Here is a 20,716-nt window from a genome sequence, read left to right as displayed (position 1 = left end):
TTTGAGATAAGTAATTTGCATACAAAGCCAGTGGCTATTAAGTCCTGGATTGGATACCACTGCCATATTACTTTTTTTTTTTTTTGGTTTTTCGAGACAGGGTTTCTCTGTGTAGCTTTGCGCCTTTCCTGGAACTCACTTGGTAGTCCAGGCTGGCCTCGAACTCACAGAGATCTGCCTGGCTCTGCCTCCCGAGTGCTGGGATTAAAGGCGTGCGCCACCACCGCCCGGCTTACTTTTAATATGTGTATCCTGAGTGCCGTAGGATGGGGATGCATTAGCTATTAACATGAAGCATGCATTTTTTTTTTATTAATTTATTTTGCAATACAATTCAGTTCTACATATCAGCCACGGATTCCCTTGTTCTCCCCCCTCCCGTCCCCCTCACCTTCCCCCCAACCCCCCCCCCCCCATTCCCATCTCCTCCAGGGCAAAGCCTTCCCCACAGACTGAGGTCAACCTGGTAGACTCAGTCCAGGTAGGTCTAGTCCCCTCCTCCCAGGCCGAGCCAAACAATCCTGCATAGGCCCCAGGTTTCAAACAGCCAACTCATGCAATGAGCACAAGATCTGGTCCCACTGCCTGGATGCCTCCCAAACAGATCAAGCCAATCAACTGTCTCACCCATTCAGAGGGCCTGATCCAGTGGGGACCCCTCAGCCATTGGTTCATAGTTCATGTGTTTCCATTCATTTGGCTAGAAGCATGCATTTTTAAAAGGGTGTGTGTGTGTGTGTGTGTGTGTCTGTGTCTCTGTGTGTGTATATATATATGTTTATGTCTATGCCTGTATACATACACACACACACACACACACACACACACACACACACACACACACACACACAGAGTTTGCTAGGAACCAGACAAACTGCATTGAAGACCAAATGGCAAGTCATCGTTTTCTAGAGTGGCGGCGTTGGAAACAGTGATTGCTCCACGGGCCTATGTGGCCACAGGGCAACTCTGACCCACCTGGCTTCGAGTGGTTGAGACAGAATTGCAAAACAAGTTAGCTGATAGTTTCGCCATAACAATGCTGATAATCCTGATGTCAGGGCAACAAGACTGCAGTATTCAACAACAACCATTTGTCTGGGCTCACGAGCTGATAATTGTATTGCTTTCCAAGCATGCCTCAGGACTTATCATAAGGAGCAAATCAAATCCCTACCCCCAAACATCAAGATGTGTCTCATTGCTCCTGTTTGAAGAGTCGTTATTTTGAAAAGTCAACTAAACTAGGCATGGTGGCACAGGCCTGTAACCCCAGCACTCGGCATGCAGAAGGCTGAGGCAGGAATTGAACACCAGTTTGGGCTACTTTACTGTATCTTAAAATATAAAGCAACAATAAAGCATTAAAAAGAAAGCCAAAACAAGTCAATCCCTATAAAATAAATATGCTCACCAAGTTATATATGCTAGGACTTAGAGTCTAAGAGTCACTCACATCAGGACTGTTAAAATCACCCTGCCAGATGTTCCTTAAAGACAGGAAGTAACACAGAACTGAACTTAGATGCAAATAAAGGTACTCACTGGAAATCTAACGACAGTAACATCTGTTTTTGTGGCCTCCACCAGGAAATCCATCCAAAAGTCCACGAGTTCCTGCTTGGCCATGGGCTGCTCTGTGGTCAGTTTCACAAAATGCTTATATATCAAAATTGTCTCCACAATAGACTTGAGGTACCTGAGAATGAAAGGACATGAACGGGACAGATTTAGGCCACCTCCTCCCCTCAAGCCCGTTTTGACCCCACAGGTGTTCTTTCTATTCTCTGAGTACACTTGGATCTATAATTTCGTCTCCACACTTACCAAACATGCTTCACCATGTGCTACAGCAGCAGGAACATGCACATGCTTAAATCCCACAAAACTTCAGCAAAGTATGTATTTGAAACATAAGAAAATTCAGGCTTAGAAGGCTTAAGTGAATTGGACCTGGGGCCAAACAGCTCCCTAAAACATGTTTTTATTTGTTGGGCTTGGGAATCAAACCCAGGACTTGTGCGTGCTAGGCAAATGCTTCAAAACCGAGCTACCTTCCCCAAAACACATTTTAAAAATGTGTGTGTGTGTGTGTGTGTGTGTGTGTGTGTGTGTGTGTGTGTGTGTGACTATCTGTAACACATGAGTTTTAAATGCCTATATTCAACTTGAGGACAAGGTGAATGTATTGGTTTTTAAATACGCCTCTTCAAGGAAGCTCTCCAAAATAGACCCTTTGGAAGAGATTGTTTTACTCTGAGCCATTGAGCTCAAGTATTATACAAACATCCATAAGCCTAAGAAGACAGATGGTACCTCAGAAGAAAAAGGGAAAAGGAGGAAGAAGATAACTATGCAAGATGGCGACTATGTAAGCACTTTGCAGACCACAGACATAGAAGTTGACATTACATAATCAGCATTATTGCGTGGCTGCTTTACTACTGCACAGAATGGCGTCTGCTTTCTTGGTAACAGAAACCAGAATACCTAAAGCCAGGTATCTCCACTTCAGTCTCTTCTGCCATCAGAATAGTCATCAAAAAGAAATGGCACATGTGACTGAACATAGCACCCGCATTTATGGGTTCATTTAGTGCATGCCATTTACTCAAAGCCCATTGTGGACATGCATGAGACTGTCAGTACAGCCCCTGTCCTCAAGCTGCACACAGTGCCATGGAGACAAATATAAAAAGGCATAATAACACTATGAACAAAATGAATGGGGATCTACTTAAAGAGAGATATCAACATTGACAGAGGCACATGAAGGACATCAGAAACAGGAAAGTGGGATGGAGGTGGGGGTGGGGTTGGGGGTGGGTGGGTTTGAAGGTTTGAAGTCAGCCTCCTACTTAAAACATGTGATGTATGAGCATCCCCCCCAGGTGGATGAACAAGAAGGCTGGAAAAGGCATCATTAGGCAAGTGCTAAATCAAACGTGTAAAACCACAGTGCGGTGCGTTCATTATACAGAGAGCGGCACGAACCCCAGAGCAGAATGAGAGCAGGTCTGGGAAGGCGGAGGGTGAACCTTGTTTCCTCTCCATTTCAATGGAGAGGAAAGGTTGGGCTTGTTTTTTAGAAGGAGGCAGGGATGCCGTGGAGGAGGACTGGTTAAAAGAGAGCTGAAGATGAGGGAGCCTGGAAGAAGCCAGGAGGGCCTTAACACGGCCGTCAGCTCCGGGGACGTGGGCAGTCAGAGCCTGCTCTAGGAAGGGACTTTCTTAATCTTTTCACATCTTTACCCCAATGATTGGTCACCACATGTGTTGGCAAAGTAGAACTAGCATTGTTTTTAAAGTAGTCCAAAATGCAGAAGGAGTTTTGTGTATGTCTCTCCCATACTATACAGACAATGATGAGATTTGGCCGTCTTCCAAAAACAGTCTGAAATTTAAAAGCACACACGTATTGGAAAACACTCCAATGTATCTGTCCCACTAGGATTGAAACAGAGTGGAAACCAAGAATGAGAACTCCCAAACTGAGATTGGACCATGAAGGAAACAAAGCGCACGCATTTGGAATGGAGTCCAGAGAGGCTGAGATGAATATCTGGTCTCAGAGCCGGGGTGCAGGTCAGATTTGAAGGCGGAGACTTTGCGGCCTCCTCACAGTTCACATGAGTGACATTGGTTGGGCTGGCCAATGCACCGGAAAAGCTAAGTGACTTCCTCAAGGTCACCAGAACTTTTACTTCAATACGTTTTCCTTATGAAAATTTTATTTTTCCTAGAGACTCTGGATATCAGCCTAAAATAAATAAAATGAACTAAAAGTTGTAAAACTGAAGAACAGTGTGAGGCTGTCTATTAAACACAACTGCATGAGCACATGAGAGCGGATCATTACCACGCGGGTGTCTTCAGTTTGAATAGCTTTTCAGATGCTTGAATGACTCGTAGATGGTCATTGGCCAGGACGCTGGCTCCCAGAAAAAATCCAACTTCCCAGTAGCTCTGGAGTTTTTCCAGGTTCCCCTTTTTACCCAGAAGGCTGCTCAGCTTCACCCCTAGGACATGAACAGGAAGCAGAGTGTTACATCACAGGTCGGCAGGGCTGACTTCTCCTTCAGTCGTGAAATTCAGTGCTCATTGTCCCAAGAGATCAAAATAGCTTTAGGTTTTTCCTTACTAATGTGGTTCACACTCATCGTAAGGACAGAGTACCGTACTAAACAAAACATACACGTGAAGAAAGCAAAAATTATCTTCTAAAAAACGGTATTTATTTTTATTTTATGTGTATGACTGCTTCGTGTATATGTACGTGCATTGTGATTCCCTCAGAGGTCAGCAGAGGGTGTCAGAGCTCTGGAACTGAAATTATGGATGGTTGTGAGCCAGAGTGTGAGTGCTGGTAACTGAACCTGGGTCCTCTGCAAGAAAAACAAGCGTTCTTAACTGCTGAGCCATCTCTCCAGCCCCAACAAAAACTATATTTAATTGAAAAACCCAAGAGTCATTTATGTACCGCAGTCTAGAATCTTCATGTATTCGCATGGGTATACATATAAGATAAGGAAATCCAGGAGACTGTTCTGTAAGCCCCTTTCCTTGTTATACGATGGGTTATGAAATGATTGGAAAGGGAATTTTCTTGTGTTTTGTAGGTTGAAAAATCTATCACTAAACTGAAACACAAATGTGTGTTTGTGTGTGTAGTGTGCATACACATATACACACATTATATATTATTACTTATGAACCTATAAAGCCAAAGGCTCTAGGTAGCACCACTCATTAGTGGCATCCATTTTCTCTTTGCTACGCTGGGAAGGATTTGCCCATGAGAGAGAGGCCTGCATTCTACAATTACAGTCCCCGCCCATTAGTGCCACTGTCCAACACGGCTTGAGAATATAATGGGAATTCTCCAACTCTGCTCAACATAATTTTGCTTGTCTATATTCTTTACATTTTATTATACCTGTCTTGTATTAGTTGTACATCATATTGACTTGCTTAAAATATATATCCTTTTAGAATTGCTTAACACTATAAGTATCTGTTACCTTAAAAATGTTTTGAAGCCAGACCTAGCTGCTCATGCCTATACTCCCAGCTTCTGTGGAGGCGGCCAAAGTACCACAAGCTGAAGGTTTGCCTGGGCTGCAGGCTACAGAGCAAATTCAAGACCAGCCTCGGCAACTTAATGAGAGTGTCATAGAGTAAGATAAAAGGGTGTGGGGTGAGGGAATAGTTCAGAGGTAGAGCACATGTGTAGTACATGTAAGATTCTGAGTTCAATTTCCAGTATCACCAAAAAAAATTTTTTTTGATATTTAAAAATAAAGCAAAAATGTAGACATCTATCATTGTAATAGGCTACAGGGGCATGAGGTCACTCAAAGAAAGTACATTTACTGCTCATTAAAGATTCATTAATAGAAGTTTACTTATTAACTTATAAACTTCTGTCCAGTTACCATACAAATAATTCCTGTCTAGTGGTACATATAATCCCCAAGATTTGTGACCTGTTGAAACATAAACCAGCTTCAAAGAAAATCAAGTGTAGAAATCTTATCCTAATATTTCTTGTTAAGTTGTTTATTACTTCTTAAACGTTCTTTAATTCAGACATATATATATATATATATATATATATTTTTTTTTTTTGAGACAGTGTTTATCTATGTAACAGCTCTGGCTGTCCTGGAACTCTCTTTCTAGACCATGATGGCCTTGAACTCAGAGATCCACCTGCCTCTGCCTCCAGAGTGCTGGGACTAAAGCTGTGTGCCACCACCGCCCGGCCCAGACATACAATCTTATTTAAGGTTTCCACAATAAATGGTTTAGATAAAATCATTTACCTATGTCTATTTTATATTTTCTGAGAGTAATAATTTTACTATCTTGAAAAATATAACTAAAACAAAGTAATCTTTAATTTTGAAGTTACTTTTTATTATATAATTCACTGAAACCGTAAATACTTCAGGGGAGAATGAACATTTGGATGATCTTCACATTTTGTGAGGATAAATTAAAAAGGGAACAGCTTTGCCACCAGAAAGTTTCATAAGTTAGAACCAGTTGCACCTGCATATGCAAACACATCACAGATCGTTGATCTGGACATACCAAAAAAGTTAGAAAAGTGGGCAGGAAAAATGAGACACTAAAAGTGTGTCTACTCATCTTGGTTGGAAATGAACAACTTTTCATTATGTTATACTTCCAGAAAAATAGTGAAGTCTAGATGCAATCTAACAGAGAGCCCTACTGTCAAACTTTCAAATAGTGACTATGGAAATGCTTAGATGTAAAACTATAATAGTTACAATCAAATTCAGCATTTTTGTATCCAGAAAGTCATTCCAGGGTAGTGATATTTAGCTTTAACCGTGGCATAAATCTGCCACATGATCATGACACCAGCCTTTCAAAATTTGAACAAAAATTTTTTAAAATTATATTTATACTTATTTATAATATTTTATACTTATTTACTTCAGTGTGTGTGTGTGTGAGAGAGAGAGAGAGAGAGAGAGAGAGAGAGAGAGAGAGAAAGAGAGAGAGGAGAGAGAGAGAGAGAGAGAGAGAGAGAGAGAGAGAGAGAGAGAGAGAGAGAGAGAGAGAGAGAGAGAGAGAGAGAGAGAGAGAGAGAGAGAGAGAGAGAGAGAGAGGAGAGCGTGCATGCACATCAATCATGCTCATGCCACAGTGTGCATGCAGAGGTCAGAGGACAATTTGGTGGAGCTGGCTGTCTTCAACCATGGGAAATCTGAAGATCAAATTCAGGTCGTCAGGCTTGGTGGCAAGTACTCATACCCCCTGAGCCATCTCATCACCCTCAAAATGTATTATCTTTAATTAGAGATGGTATTTTAGCACATGAACATGTCGTAAAGTATTTACAGAAGCACAGATGGGTAGCCATGTTTTATTATATTCTTGTATACCTAGCTTTGTGCACGTAATTGTGCACACACCTATGGTCCCAGCACTGGTAAGTAAAGGCGAGAAAGTTATGAATTTGAGGCCAGTCTGGGCTACATACTAAGATCATGTCTCAGTAAAATAAAACACGATTGGAAGTACCAAGTAGACATGATAATTCTCATAACGGCCAAGGCAACGAACAAGAATATTGGGATTTAGCTTTTTACTTGGAACATGTCAACACACAATGAGCAAATCTCCCATCTCCAACAAATCAGCACTTAGAACTCCATGAGGAGGAAGTAATTATGTTGTTTTTTTTTAAGCCATTGTGACTAACTATATTTTCATATTTGTGTTTGCTTGCAAATGAGCTTGTATTTTCTTCAGTTATGATGCATAAAACTTGTTTTTACATGACACTATTAAACTTTTAAGATTAGTGTTTAAAAACACGGTTCTAACCTGTGTTTGCTCAGGTGCATGTGTGCGTAAGCACACGCACATGATATGTAAGTGTGTATGGAGGCCAGAGAACAACCTGGGGTGTTAGGACCTCTGAATAGGCTGGTTGGGCAACAAGCCCAGGAGATCCATCTGTCTTTGCCTTCTCAGTGGTGGGGTTACAAGAACACACCACCATTTCAGCTTTGATTTTGTTATTTACTTATTTATTTATTTATTTACTTACTTACTTACTTATTAGTTTTTCTCTGTGTGGCTCTGGCTGTCCTAGAACTCCCTCTGTAGATGAGGCTGGCTTCGAACTCAGAGATCCGCCTGCCTCTTGCTTCCCGAGTGCTGGGATTAAAGGCATGTGCTACCATGCCCTGCTTATTTTTATTTTTATTTTCTGCTGTTTAGTGTAGCTTCTGGGAATTGAACTCATGTTTGCAAGTCAAGCACTTGACTGACTGATCCCATCCCCCAGTCCCTCTAATGATTTTACGTTTATGAGACCTTTCTCATGTGCACTTAGACATTATGGATCTTAGCATATAAAAGCTTATCTGTATTTAGGATATTTCCATAGGCCAGCGCTTCAGAAGTAGTATTATATACTAGGTTCTAGGCTACAACATTTTAACTTCCTAGGTGCTGGGAGCACAGGTGTGTGTCACTGGAACACTGGAACATTTTTAAAGGTCTTTATGTATGATTGCTGATGTCATTACACCAACTGTAATTCTACCAAGTCCTTACCAATAGAGCAATTTTTTTTTCTATGTAAATTTTTTTTGGCTGAAGTTATAAGGAATGGGTGTTGTATCCTTATTATTTCATATAACTTCCCATCATTTCTTTCATCAAACTGTCTGCTTGTGTAGTTCAAATTTTAACACATCTCTCTTTAGAACTGGCTGCTTTGTAAGCACTAAGGGATTTTCAATGTAAAGGTTTTATCATCATATTTTCACCTGGTGCTGTGACTAAATTCCAGGCTGTTTTAATGGAGAACTGAGGACGCAGAGATCTGACCAAACACTCAATAGTTGCCTAGCACTGAGCACTTTAAAAATGCTGACTCTTTCAATCCCCACAGAACAACAAGGCAGGGAATATCTCCCCTTGCAAAGAGGAGCATGAAGTCCAGAGAGGCCTGGCAGCTTCCCAAAAGGCAGTGATTGGATGCTTTCATTTGGGCCTCCTATTATGAAGAATTTCAAACATACACAGTTAAAAAATCTACTGTAGGAAGGGGCTAGGGACCGTAACTCAGCGGTAGAGCATTGGCTTAGCATGCACACTGCCCAACACACACAGAGAAGCAAAACAGATACACGTGTGTGTATGCACACATACACAAATATGTACTACAATGAATGACCAGTTTTGTGGCAACTGCGAACATACTGCTATTGTCCCAGATTCTTGATTATTTTTTGCTGAACTTTTCAAACTAAATTACAGATATCTCATGTTTAGAGATTATAAGGAATCTAAACAATTCTTCTATAAAACTTTTCCCACTAAAACAGCAATTCCCTAACATTATATATTAGTTTGTCCTGACTCAAATAAATCCTCTAATTATTATCTAAATGTCCCCCATAGGTTTTTATTTTCATAACCAAGGTCCACTAAAGGGTCATTTAATTTCATTTGGTATTTATGACTCCAAATACCTTTTAATCTACCTAACCCAGCCATGTTTATTTTCCTATGACACAGATTTATTTATTTTCCTCCCAAAGCAGAGATGCTGTCTTATAGAATGTCCTTGTATTCTGGACCTGTCCACTGATCTTTCATAGTATTGCCTAATTTATTTCATTATCTCTCATGATTCCTGAATGGATAGTGGACCTTAAGCTTCCAGTTAAACATTTCTGGTGAGAATATTTCACAATATTTTACATGTCTGTAGCTGAAGATTCTATTAGTCCCTTTTTTTTTTTGCTATAAAGAGTATGGATAGTTTACTTAGACCACAAGTTTGCAGGTTGAAAGTCCAAGGTCAAGGAGCTCCATTGATGCAGTCTCTTGGCTGTATCCCATTATGGTGGATGTCAAGAGGGAACAGTTAAATGATGATGCAGGGATGTATGTATGATTCAGTGACTAGACTTGCTCTATCTTGTGTAACAACTCACTTACTAGGAGCTGATGAAGGCCCCCATTCGAACAACCTTGATCCTTTCTGAAGACAATGAGGACTAATAGTCTTCAGCTACAGACATGACAGTTAAGAATTATTTCTTACATTAAAGATTTCAAACGTAAGATGATAAACTGGGGAAGGTTCGGATTTAGTGGTTTTCTTACTATACTTCAAAATTTAATTTTTCCCTCATTAGAAAGCAAAGAAAGGGTATTGTAAGGACAAATATGATTATTATAATAATTTATTATATAATAAATAATTCAGACTAATTCATATGTTTTAGGATATCAACACAATGAATGGAAGACATAAATTTAAAATTTTTGATTAGAGAATTAATGGAATAAATAAAATTATATCTTTAAAATATGCCAAACATGCTATTAGCTTTCTTTTCCTTGTATACTATTTAATATTGTTATATTCGCTTATTAATTTATTTGCCCAAGCAATTTTTCTTGAAAGTACACATAGTCTAATCTTACGGTCAACCCATTTTTGATTGGCATAATTTATGACTGAATGAAATATAACCTAGAATGCTGAGTATCATTTAATGCAGGTATAACATTTATATTTTACAAGATAGTATTGTATAAGCTTCAAACTTGGCTATTATAGCAGCTAAAATTTACCATCAAGTCAAGTTGTAAGTCTTGATACGTGGTGAAATCTCCAAATTTAAATAATTTAATATTTTGTTGTGCATGTCTCTGTGTGTGAGGAGAGTGCATATGTGTGTGGGTGGGTGGGTGGGTCTGTGTGCACACACTCATATGGAAGCAGGTGGTCAACCTCTGGTGTGGTTCCTCAAGTGCCATTCATCTTAGTATTTGTTTATTTTTGAGATAAGGTCTTTTGCTGGTCTAGAGCTCACCAAATAGAGTAGGCTGTCTGGACAGGGAGCCCCAGGACCGCAGCTGTCTGTCTCTACCTCCTCAACAAAGAGGACTACAAGTGGCCCATCCCATCAAGCTCTCTTATGTGTGCAGGGGTTGGGGGTGGTGGTGGTCAAAATCAAGTTTTCCTGATTGCACGGCATGTACTTTGCCAAGTGAGTTATCTCCCCAGCCCAGTTTCCAAAAATTTAAAGTCAACCTCATATTTTTAAATGTTTGTTCAACATATGTTATGAGTTCTTCTTGGAATAAAATACAGTGTTTACTTTGTGAAGTCACACTACAGTTCTCCCAACCTCAGCGTGTTGACCTCATCTACACACCACTTAAAAATGAGACCAAGCATAAGTACACTTCCAAACCACTATTACTACTCAACCTACAGATGCAAATCAGTGTCGAATCCCATAAGGACTAAAAGGCCCTAACAAAACTTCATCTGTCTTCCAGAGTCCAGCAACAAAATGTTCAGACCACTGATGCAGAGGAAGTTTGGGCGACGACAGAGTTTTTAAATCAAGATGCAACATTTTAGTGCCATTTCTAAAAGGCACAAAGTTGTTCATTTTCTCTGATTTGGTTATCAACCAAAACCTTATTTCCCTTGATATTAGACAAAAGGGTGAAGTGACCCAGCTAACGCATAATGTAAAGCATAATGGTGCTTTGAGCCTAGGGCATCTCAGCAGTGGTTGTCATTAGATGTTATCATCCCTTGAGCCCGGGACTCTACTCACCTTCAAAAATATCTCAGAGCCGGGCGGTGGTGGCGCACGCCTTTAATCCCAGCACTCGAGAGGCAGAGCCAGGTGGATCTCTGTGAGTTCGAGGCCAGCCTGGTCTCCAAAGCGAGTTCCAGGAAAGGCGCAAAGCTACACAGAGAAACCCTGTCTCGAAAAACCAAAAAAAAAAAAAAAAAAATCTCAGAACAGCACATGATGGAGATCTTTCAAAAAGCATGGGATTTGTTTTTCCTTAGGAGTATAATTTTTTTTTAATTTTTTAAAATAGAAATTTAAATTTCCTTAGAGATACTTAAACCATTTTCAGTTTAAAATATTAAGAAAAATTTCTTTTATAATGAATGATTTAATTAACCTAAGTGTTTTTTTTTTTTTTCCTCTTGTGGAAAATAAGGCCCAAGACTTCTATGGCTGTGGTAATAATTCCTCCAAGAGCTGGGAAGGTCATTAAGGAGGGGTTTAACCATTCACCAGAATAACATCTGGTTACCACAGAAGATATTCTAGGATCTAGAATCTTATAATTTTTTTTTTTTAAAAAAGGCTACCAAAACCTAAATTGAAACTATTACTCAAAACTGATTCACAAAGATGTGGATCCTAATTTCGTTAAATCCCAAAAGAAGACGAGCCGATGAAGCACTGTTACAGGTATAGGAGCGAAGGGCGCACTCTATCAAGGCTAACAACTCAGAAAGAGTCTCCGAGGGGCCCAGTTACCACCCAGAGTGTCGACTACTCTACTGTTATTCTTGGGGCTTTGGAGCCTTCACCCCCCACCCCCACCCCCACCCCACCCCCACCAAGAAATCACAGGGGCATCTGGGTTTGGGGCAAAAACAAAAACAACCAAAAAAACAAACTAGAAGTCAGCCAGTTAGCCTGCCTGCCTGCATTCCTTCCTCCCTCCCTCCCTTCCCTTTCTTCCTCCTCCTCCCTCCCTCCCTCCTTCCCTCCTTCCCTCTTTCTCTTCTTTCCATTTGAATTTTGTTGTCTTGAGACTCACGTAGCCCAGGCTATCCTTGAATTCACTATGTAGCTGAGGATGCTCATAAACTCTTGGTCCTCTCCCCCTCCCCCTCCCAAGTGCCGGGCTTAAGGGCGGGCATCACCATACCCCACAGTCTCTCTGCCTCTTGTTTTTGTGTGAAAACACCAGGAACACACTGTCTTAAACATGCCTGATATTCCACAGAACTAACTGGACCTGGGACCTGGGGACTGCGTGAAGAATTCATATCATCAATATGAGTTCTGAGTTGTAACAATGTGAACCAAGAAAAAGATAAAGTAAAAAATGTGAATTATATCCCAATACTAAATTCTGTACAATAGTATGAAATTCTGATCCAGGGGATCTACTGGCCCCATCCACCCCAAATTTATATTCGATATAATAAAAAGCACAAGTGTCTTTTCCTTTGCACTGACTTTGGGTCCAGTCTCTTGATTCCTTCTAAAAATATGAAGCTGCCGTTACCAACTTTCCGAAGCTCAAAGGAGGATTCAAACTGGTGCCCAGCCGCCAGCAAGAGGACTGCGTAATTAATTCCTGACTGTAGTGTTGGCTCAGACTCAAATGCCTTTTTGAACCTAAGGGAAAAAAAAAACACAAAAAACGAAATGTACAAGTTTACTTTCTCAATCATGAAACCCTGGGTGTGCAGTAACTTCTGTTTGCATAACTCCAGTGCCCAAGCAAAAAAATATTCCATTGGCTTCCACCCCAGAATCTAGTGTGCTATTAGGATTTAATGCTTAAGTAACTACATATTCTTGACGTTTCAGCTCCTCTGATTCCAATACTTGACTCGTCCTCAACCTAATGACCCTTCTTTTTAAACCTTTCTTGTCTTCAACCATATCTACCAGAAATGTATAAATATGTGTGACAGAACTTTTTAAATGCAAACTCTGGACATATTTTTTTAATGGCTTAAGATACACAAAGCCTTGAGTAGTATCATCTGGGCAACACCCTGAAATGATGGTTTCCATGTAAGTAATAGAAACAACAACAAAACATCAGTGACAGGAAGAAATTTACAGAGTCCAAGGTTGTGTTGCTGCTGTACACTAATTTTGGCTGGAAGGGCACAAAACCATTTTCTGAATGTTCATGTGCCTGAATGTCACGCTTGGAAAACACACCCACACACAAAAGGACCAGTGTGTGGATATCTGTTGCCATTTTCAAGGTAACACATCCTAGGGGCCATTTGAGAGATTCCACACATGGAATAGTAAGCAGGCAATGATATTAATTATTATTGCATTTGGACACGAAGAAAAGTACAATTAAACATTCTTGTCGCCAAGAGAACCAGCTAGAGATGAACAAATGAAAAATGGAATCTTTATTAAAAAGAAAATCAGAATGAAGAAAAGTAGACTAAATTCCTAGGCTAGTCCTAATAAATGACCATGCGAAGATACATTTTAAAAAAGATTGCAAAAGGAGAAGTACATTATAGAAGCTATTCTATTTAAATCATCACTGAAAGACGGGAATAGCAAAACTGGGGTGGTAGGCAGAGCAGTATATTTATACTCTTGGCTTTCATATGTTCTTCCTATTTCTCATAATTTAAAATAAGTTAAACATTAAATAAAAACACATCTTGTTGAATGTTAAAGATCCTGCATCTTCCTTAAGGGGCTTACTTTTAAGGAGAACAAATGTCTAAATACAAACAAAAAAAAACCCCAATTATTAATCTTCATCATTTGGCTCTATTAGATAAATATTTGCAGACTATAAGAGGAAATTCCAGCTACACAAAATATTTCTATCTTTTTAGAAATACAAATATTTCCATTCTAAATGGAAAACCAGGGTCACATCAAGGTTAAGTCATAGCTTACAAGTTCTCATTTATGACTTAGAGGTCTTTGTTTTTTAAGTGGACACTTAAAAAAATTTTTTTAAAGTGTAGGAAAAGTGAGAAATCAAACATTGCTTTCTTCAAGTAATATCAAACCACAAAATATTGTTCAACCAAGAACCAAAGAGCGTGGGCGATCCTACCCATGATGGAGTATAACCCTTGAAAACCATGAGCCCCAGCAAGCCCTTCTTCCCTGAAGTCGTTTCTGTCGGGTATTTTATTCACAGCAACAAGAAAACTAACCAATACAAGAGGGGAAGGGATACACACACACAAACTATACTTTTATATATTTTGGAGATTGATGAAAGCAATCATAAAATCACTGAACTAAAATTCGAGAAAAAAGACCCCAAAAGACAAATAGTATATACTTGCTCTTATATGTGGATGGTAGCATTTAAGCACTTGATAGGCATGCCTCAATCCATCCAACCACAGAGGTTAGGTGTAGAGTGAGGGACTAATGGAGAGGGTACGATCTCCCAAGGAAGGGGAAATAGAATACATAGTTATGAGAGACAGGGGTGGGGGAGAATGCTGGAGCAAGAGCATTAAACAGGGAGGGGGGTGGAAGAGAGAGGTAAGAGTAGGAATACAGGGAGGTGCAGCTAATAATAAGGGTCATTTGAGGGATGATATGGAAACCTACTCCTGTAGAAGCTTCTTAAAATGTATACATATATGGAAGAAATTTAAATGGACTCACCAGGTATCAGGGGAGACAATGCCTTAACTAGACATCTTTCGCCAAGTAAAAACTCCAGTGCCAGGAATGGGCTGCATCGAGTTGAGTTGTTGGCCAAAGGGGCCCCTTGGAAACCTCTAAACATCTCAGGCTAATGCCAAGGCTTGTGGTTGCTCTCCACAAACTGATGGTAAGGTCCTGTTGCTGAAGACTGCATTTACATATCTCATTGAACACAGAGAAGTCGCGCTGGTGTCCACCCAGAGCTTTCAGCCCTACTGACCAGCGCTCATGGTACTGGAAGGTGGTCTGCATGCTACCAGAGGAGGGAGGCAGACACCAACCCAGCTATAAACTCGGCCACCTACAACAGCGACCCGCACACATGATACCCTGGTGCAGTAGCAACACAAATGTTGGAGGAGTTACCGACCGCTTTCTGGCTGGATTTAAGAACTACTCCGTCAGATGGAAGCCATGCCTGACACTGCTCGGGTGGGCAAAACCTGAGACTAGACAGGGTATGGGCCTAGGGGAAAATCAAATACGATTGCTCTGCTAAGCGAAAAATAGCAATAAAATGACTCCTAATGGCATTCTGCTATAGGTCAGTGCCTAGCTCAGCCATCATCAGAGAAACTTCCTCTTGCAGGAGGTGGGAGGAAACACAGAGATCCATAAATGAACCATGTGAAGAGACTGAGATACTTTGGAACAGTCAGTCCTAAATGGGATGTCTTCACCAAGTCCCTCGTCTAGGGCTCAGGGAGCTTTGTAGAAGAGGAGGCAGGAAGACTGTAGGAGTTGAGGGGACGGATGACTCCAAGGAAACAGTGTCTTCCAAATACACCAGGATGGAGGCGCATATGAACTTACAGTGACTTGGCAGCATGCCTGCACAAGTTCAAACCAGATGGATTCCATCGCGGTGCTGAGAGGGGGAAGTGGGCACAGGCTTGCACTGCTAACCAAGCTATCTCCAACCGACATCTGCTTGCAAAGGAAAAATTAGTTCTCTCCAATGGAGTCCCACTCAGTATATTAACCACACGTGAGGGTAGGTCCCATGCCCAACAATAGATGACCGTCATAAAACAAACTCAATGGCATCTTTGTAGACTTTGTCTCATAGTACTTTGTGTACTGGCTAGTTTTATGTCAACTTGACACAAGCTAGTATCCTCAGAGAGGAAGGAGCCTCAATTGAGAAGTTGCCTTCATAAGATCTGGCTGTAAGGCATTTCCTTAATTAGTGATTGATGTGGAAGGGCCCATCCCATTGTGGGTGGTGCCATCTCTGGGCTGGTGGTCCTAGGTGCTTTAAGAAAGCAGGCTGAGTAAGCCATGAGAAGCAAGCCAGTAAGCAGCACCCCTCCATGGCCTCTGCATCAGCTCTTGCCTCCAAGTTCCTGCCCACATGAGTTCCTGCCCTCACTGCTTTTGATGATGAACTATTTGGAACTGTGAGGGAAATAAACCCTTTCCTCCCCAAGTTGCTTTTGGTCATGGTGCTTCATCACAGCAACAGTAACCCTAAGACACTTTGTTTGGACAGTGTTTGTCTCACCGGCCTTTTGCTTGTATGTTATAGTTTCTAATTTTGGTTTTTTTTTATGAAGAGCATGTATGTTTCCTATGTTCTTTCTTTATTAAAGTTTTTATTTGTTTGTTTTCTAAAGAGCAATACAAAGAAAGGGGGTGGAACTGGGTGGGTGGGGAGGTCAGGGGGTTCCTAAGAGAAGTTGGGGGAGGGGAAACTGTGATCAGAATATATTATCTGAAAAAACTTTTTTCAATTAAAAAATGATGTCATTCAAAACAAAAGCTGAAATGTGCACATCTCTAAAGTAAAATAAAACCCAATTCTGGAGAAGGAAGTGCTCTGGAAAGAGCTGGATTGCTGCTGATCATGAGATCAGGCTCGTCCTGGTGTAAGCAGATACTCTGCCTATTTGAAGGTCTATTTGAGAGAAATGGAACTAGTGGAGTGCTTGATAATTGTACAGGTTGGGAATGTGAAGGAGCCTCAGACAATACGGCTGAAGTTTTCCCACAGGACATACACTGAAGGATGGATTGGGTTCTATAGGCGCCTGGAATGGGGCACGCTGGGATGGCGGAGTGAGAACTGATCCCTGGTAACGTCAAGTCCCACTAAGTCAAAGTCTCATTAGGCAAAGGAGCCTGGAATGAATACATAAAAGCTATCACTCTAGAAAGATATTACTGGAGTTAGGGAGATATCTCAGCAAGCATGAGAACCTGAGTTTGGACTCCCAGCACCCATATAAAAATCTGCGTGAGGCAGCACACATGTATAACCCCAGTACTAGGGAATGGAAACAAGCAGATACCTGGACCTCGTTAGGCAGGCAGGTTAGGTGACTCAGTGAGTTCCATGTGCATTGAGAGCTTCTATCTAAAAAAATGAGCTGGAAAAAGATTGAGGAGAATACCCTAGGGTGACTTCTAGCCTTCACACATACACATTGTATATATGCAACTGAAGGCACACATACACAGACATACAAACATGCATATACACCACATACATACATGCATACATTGAATAAATAAATAAGGAATTTACTAAAGTTTGGAGTTGAATAAAAAGCTAAATCCCACATCCCAAAATGTGGGACAAGAAATCTCTCATAGTGTTTAAGGGATCAAGAGGTAGACCTTCAAGACTCTCTGCCAAAAGTCAACGATGGTCACAGCCAAGACAAGGACAAAACAGGTAGGTTAGGTCAACCCAAGCTGCACTCAGTCACGGTGCAACTCAGCTGCATTTGCTGACACCAGCAGCTTCTTCAGCTACATGCTCTGAAAGAGAAAACAACGTGATTTCCTAGGACTTTTAGTCCTAATATACTTCTGGAATGCAGAACGCCTGGTGCGTAATGAAGAATTCGGAAGCATGCAAAGAGTCGAATCACGTGAACCCCTAATGAAGAGTCAAGACAGGCAAGAAAGGCTGATGCACACACAATCTCACTGTGTCTTTAAGATGCAGCCTTTAAAACGACTATACAGGAGGTAAAGAAAACGGGAAAAGATGAATAAGTGAATGAAAAGAGAAACAATCTCAACACAGAGTTGGAGTCTTAAAAATACCCAGTGATCGGGACCTAACGTACTCCACGCATGAAAACGAAAATGGGCTTTAAAAGACACTAAACACAACAGGAGGCAGTTTTGGTGAAAGAAACAAAACAGCAAATAAAGTATTTAAAATGAAGCAGAGGGAGAAATTAGAAAAGAAAAAGGGAAAGAAAAAATAAAAAGGCACTGGAGACATATGGGGCCTAGTTAAAAAGCCTAACATATGTATTCTTACATCCCCAGAAGAAATGAGAGTGGACACAGAACACAAGAAATAGCTCAAGATGTGGATAAAAATATTCAAAAGCTGAGGAAAACATCAGCCCACAGACTCGGGGAGTTGAGAAAAATTCAAGAAGAATGAAATAAAATTGTCCAGATGCTGAGACCAAAAACACACAGAGAAAAAATATTGAGTCAAAGGTCATGCTTTGTCACCCAGCTGCTATCAACTGTGGACACACGAGACCTTCCTGCCTCAGTGTCTCTAACCAGTATGCATAACCCCACCTGGTTTATGAGAGAAACCTTGACGTTGACCAGAGGGAAGCTACAGTATAACTCAATGGAGGAGCCTTTATCATATATGACTAGAGCCTTGAGAAAGAAGGGAAGGAAGGGGCAGGGGAAGGGAAGGAGGGGAGGGAAGAATAGAGAGAAAAGAAAGTTGGCCAGGGACGTCTAAAGGCACAAAACCCCCAACGAGTGAGTAAAACTGGGAGTTGGTTTTGCAATGCAGACAACAGAAGCCAGAAGAGACGTAACTTCATAAGTCAGGGTAATAAAGCAGATGCTTTGAGACAAGCCAAAACTGGAACTCACTACCCGTTGGTCTACACCACAAAACCACAGAGTGGTTTCGGACCAAAGAAGAGCGATTCTGGTTGGAAGTCTGTGGTGGTATTTTACTTGTACTGAAATGTGATTTTAATTGTATGTTAATAAATAAAGTTGTCTGGGGGTCAGAGCTATTAGAGTCATAGCAAGTGCATGGCGTCGGTGGCGCACGCCTTTAAGGACCTGGAGGGTGGTACATTCAGGCAGTGACGAGGCAGTCACATGTTTGGGTTTACAACCAATGACAAGGCAGAACAGGAAGACTTTAAGGACAGACACACAGGAAGTAGGTCCCTTTCGGAGAGCTCTCTTGGCTGGAGAGGATCCCTGAATCAGGAAGGGTGAGGCTCTTAGCTCTGACCTCTTGGCTTTCTTCTCTGAATTGGCTCTGTGTTTCTTATTTTATAAGACCGTTGGTTACATCTACATTTGGCGCCCAACGTGACAAGAATCCATTAAAAACCGCTTAACTTGGCTTGGCGGCAGGTCCGGTTTCCCGCCAGGGCGGCCGGCAGGTCCCGTCTCCCGCCAGGGCGGCCGGCAGGTCCCGTTTCCGCCAGGGCGGCCGGCTCCCTAGCCCGGGCCCAGGTCGGCTTGGCCTCAGGCCAGACTAACTTTGAGCTACTTGCTTAAAGCCGGTGCTACAGACAATTCAGGCCTGCCCTGCCGAACAGGGCCCCTGCCTGTAAAGCCAACACACGTGGTTGGAGCTTAAGGTAGCCAGAGCCAAGCCTTGACTAGGCTCAAGCAGGAACACGTGGCTGGATTCAAGTTCTTAGGCAGAACTTGTGGCTACGGTTCTTGCGTGTTCTCTCTCTCTCTCTCTCTCTCTCTCTCTCTCTCTCTCTCTCTCTCTCTGGATTCACACCTCGGACACTAGGAGGCTGTTTTGAAATTCCCTTGGATTGGTACTGTTCTACGAGGACTCGGTAAGTCACTTAACATATCGAATATTTTAAAGGAAACTATTTAAAAGAGAAATTTTTTCCACATTTAAAAAAAATGGGTTTTCTGTGTTCATTGGAAGAAAATTGGGCTTTGTTTGCAATTTTAGACAGTCTGACAATGGAACAGCTATATGAGAAGATTACTGTTGACCGAATTATGCTTTTTATTACTATGCTTATTCTCATTTTACAATTTAAAAAGATAATCAATTTAAGTGCCAGGATGACAGCTTTAGAAAAACTTGATAAACCTGTAAAAACTCAGACAGAAGAAACTAACAGTGAAGTTGCTTCAAGATTGGATCATAGGGTTACAGAAAGAAAGCCTGTGTTCACACAGTCACCCTTAGTTTGTCCAGTAACCATACAGCAGTTGCCTGATCAAATGACTACACAAAATATTTGGGCTCCAATTGAAATGTTAGATTTACGAAGGTTTAAGGAGGCAATAGTATCTTATGGCATGCATTCCCCATATGTAAAGCAAATGTTAAACTCTTGGTCAACATATAATAGGATTGTACCACAGGATTGGCAGGAGCTGGCACAAGCTGTTCTTGAACCCAGTCAAAGGCTTCAGTGGCTAACTTGGTTCAAGGATGAAGCTAAAAACATAGAAAAACAGTGGAGGGATAAAGGAATACAAGTCTGCCAGGATCAGCTTATTGGAGAAGGTCAATATGCTTCAGCACAAGCACAATGTTTATATGATATCCAAACCCTAATTTTATGTCGAACAGCAGCCTTGAATGCATGGGACAGAGTTGAGGAACCAGGAAAAAAAACTGAGTCATTTACAAAGGTTGTACAAGGCCCAAAAGAATCTTTCACAGATTTTTTACAAAGACTGGCTTCAGCAGTAAAGAGAATGGTCCCGGATTCAGAAGCTAGTAAGATAATAATTGAAACTTTGGCCTTTGAGAATGCGAATGCAGCATGCAAAACAATAATCAGGCCATTAAAGGCAAGATCTGCACCTTTGGAAGATTGGATTAGAGACACGGTTAATGTTGAAGCTCATGAGCATGATGATACGTGGGTAGGAGAAGCAATTTCAAGAGGTTTGAGGAATGTTAGATGTTTTGGATGTGGAAAGCAAGGACATTT

At 41.2% G+C, this 20,716-nt stretch overlaps 1 protein-coding gene across 1 annotated transcript in view; it reads right to left on the bottom strand.

The window, feature by feature from the left end:
• Nucleotides 1–20,716, bottom strand: part of Map3k5 (mitogen-activated protein kinase kinase kinase 5) — a 217,786-nt gene that overhangs the window by 85,161 nt on the left and 111,909 nt on the right. Inside the window, exons 8-10 of the mRNA XM_052751136.1 lie at nt 12,625–12,737; nt 3,860–4,019; nt 1,546–1,699 (exon numbers count right to left, since the gene is read on the bottom strand). Of these exons, the coding sequence (XP_052607096.1) occupies nt 1,546–1,699; nt 3,860–4,019; nt 12,625–12,737 (427 nt within the window). The remainder of the gene's footprint in view (nt 1–1,545; nt 1,700–3,859; nt 4,020–12,624; nt 12,738–20,716) is intronic.

This window comes from Peromyscus californicus, unplaced genomic scaffold (genome assembly GCF_007827085.1).
Source record: "Peromyscus californicus insignis strain IS unplaced genomic scaffold, ASM782708v3 Scaffold_22__1_contigs__length_63687245, whole genome shotgun sequence".
Lineage (NCBI taxonomy): Eukaryota > Metazoa > Chordata > Mammalia > Rodentia > Cricetidae > Peromyscus > Peromyscus californicus.
This window is presented reverse-complemented; position numbering and strand designations above follow the sequence as displayed.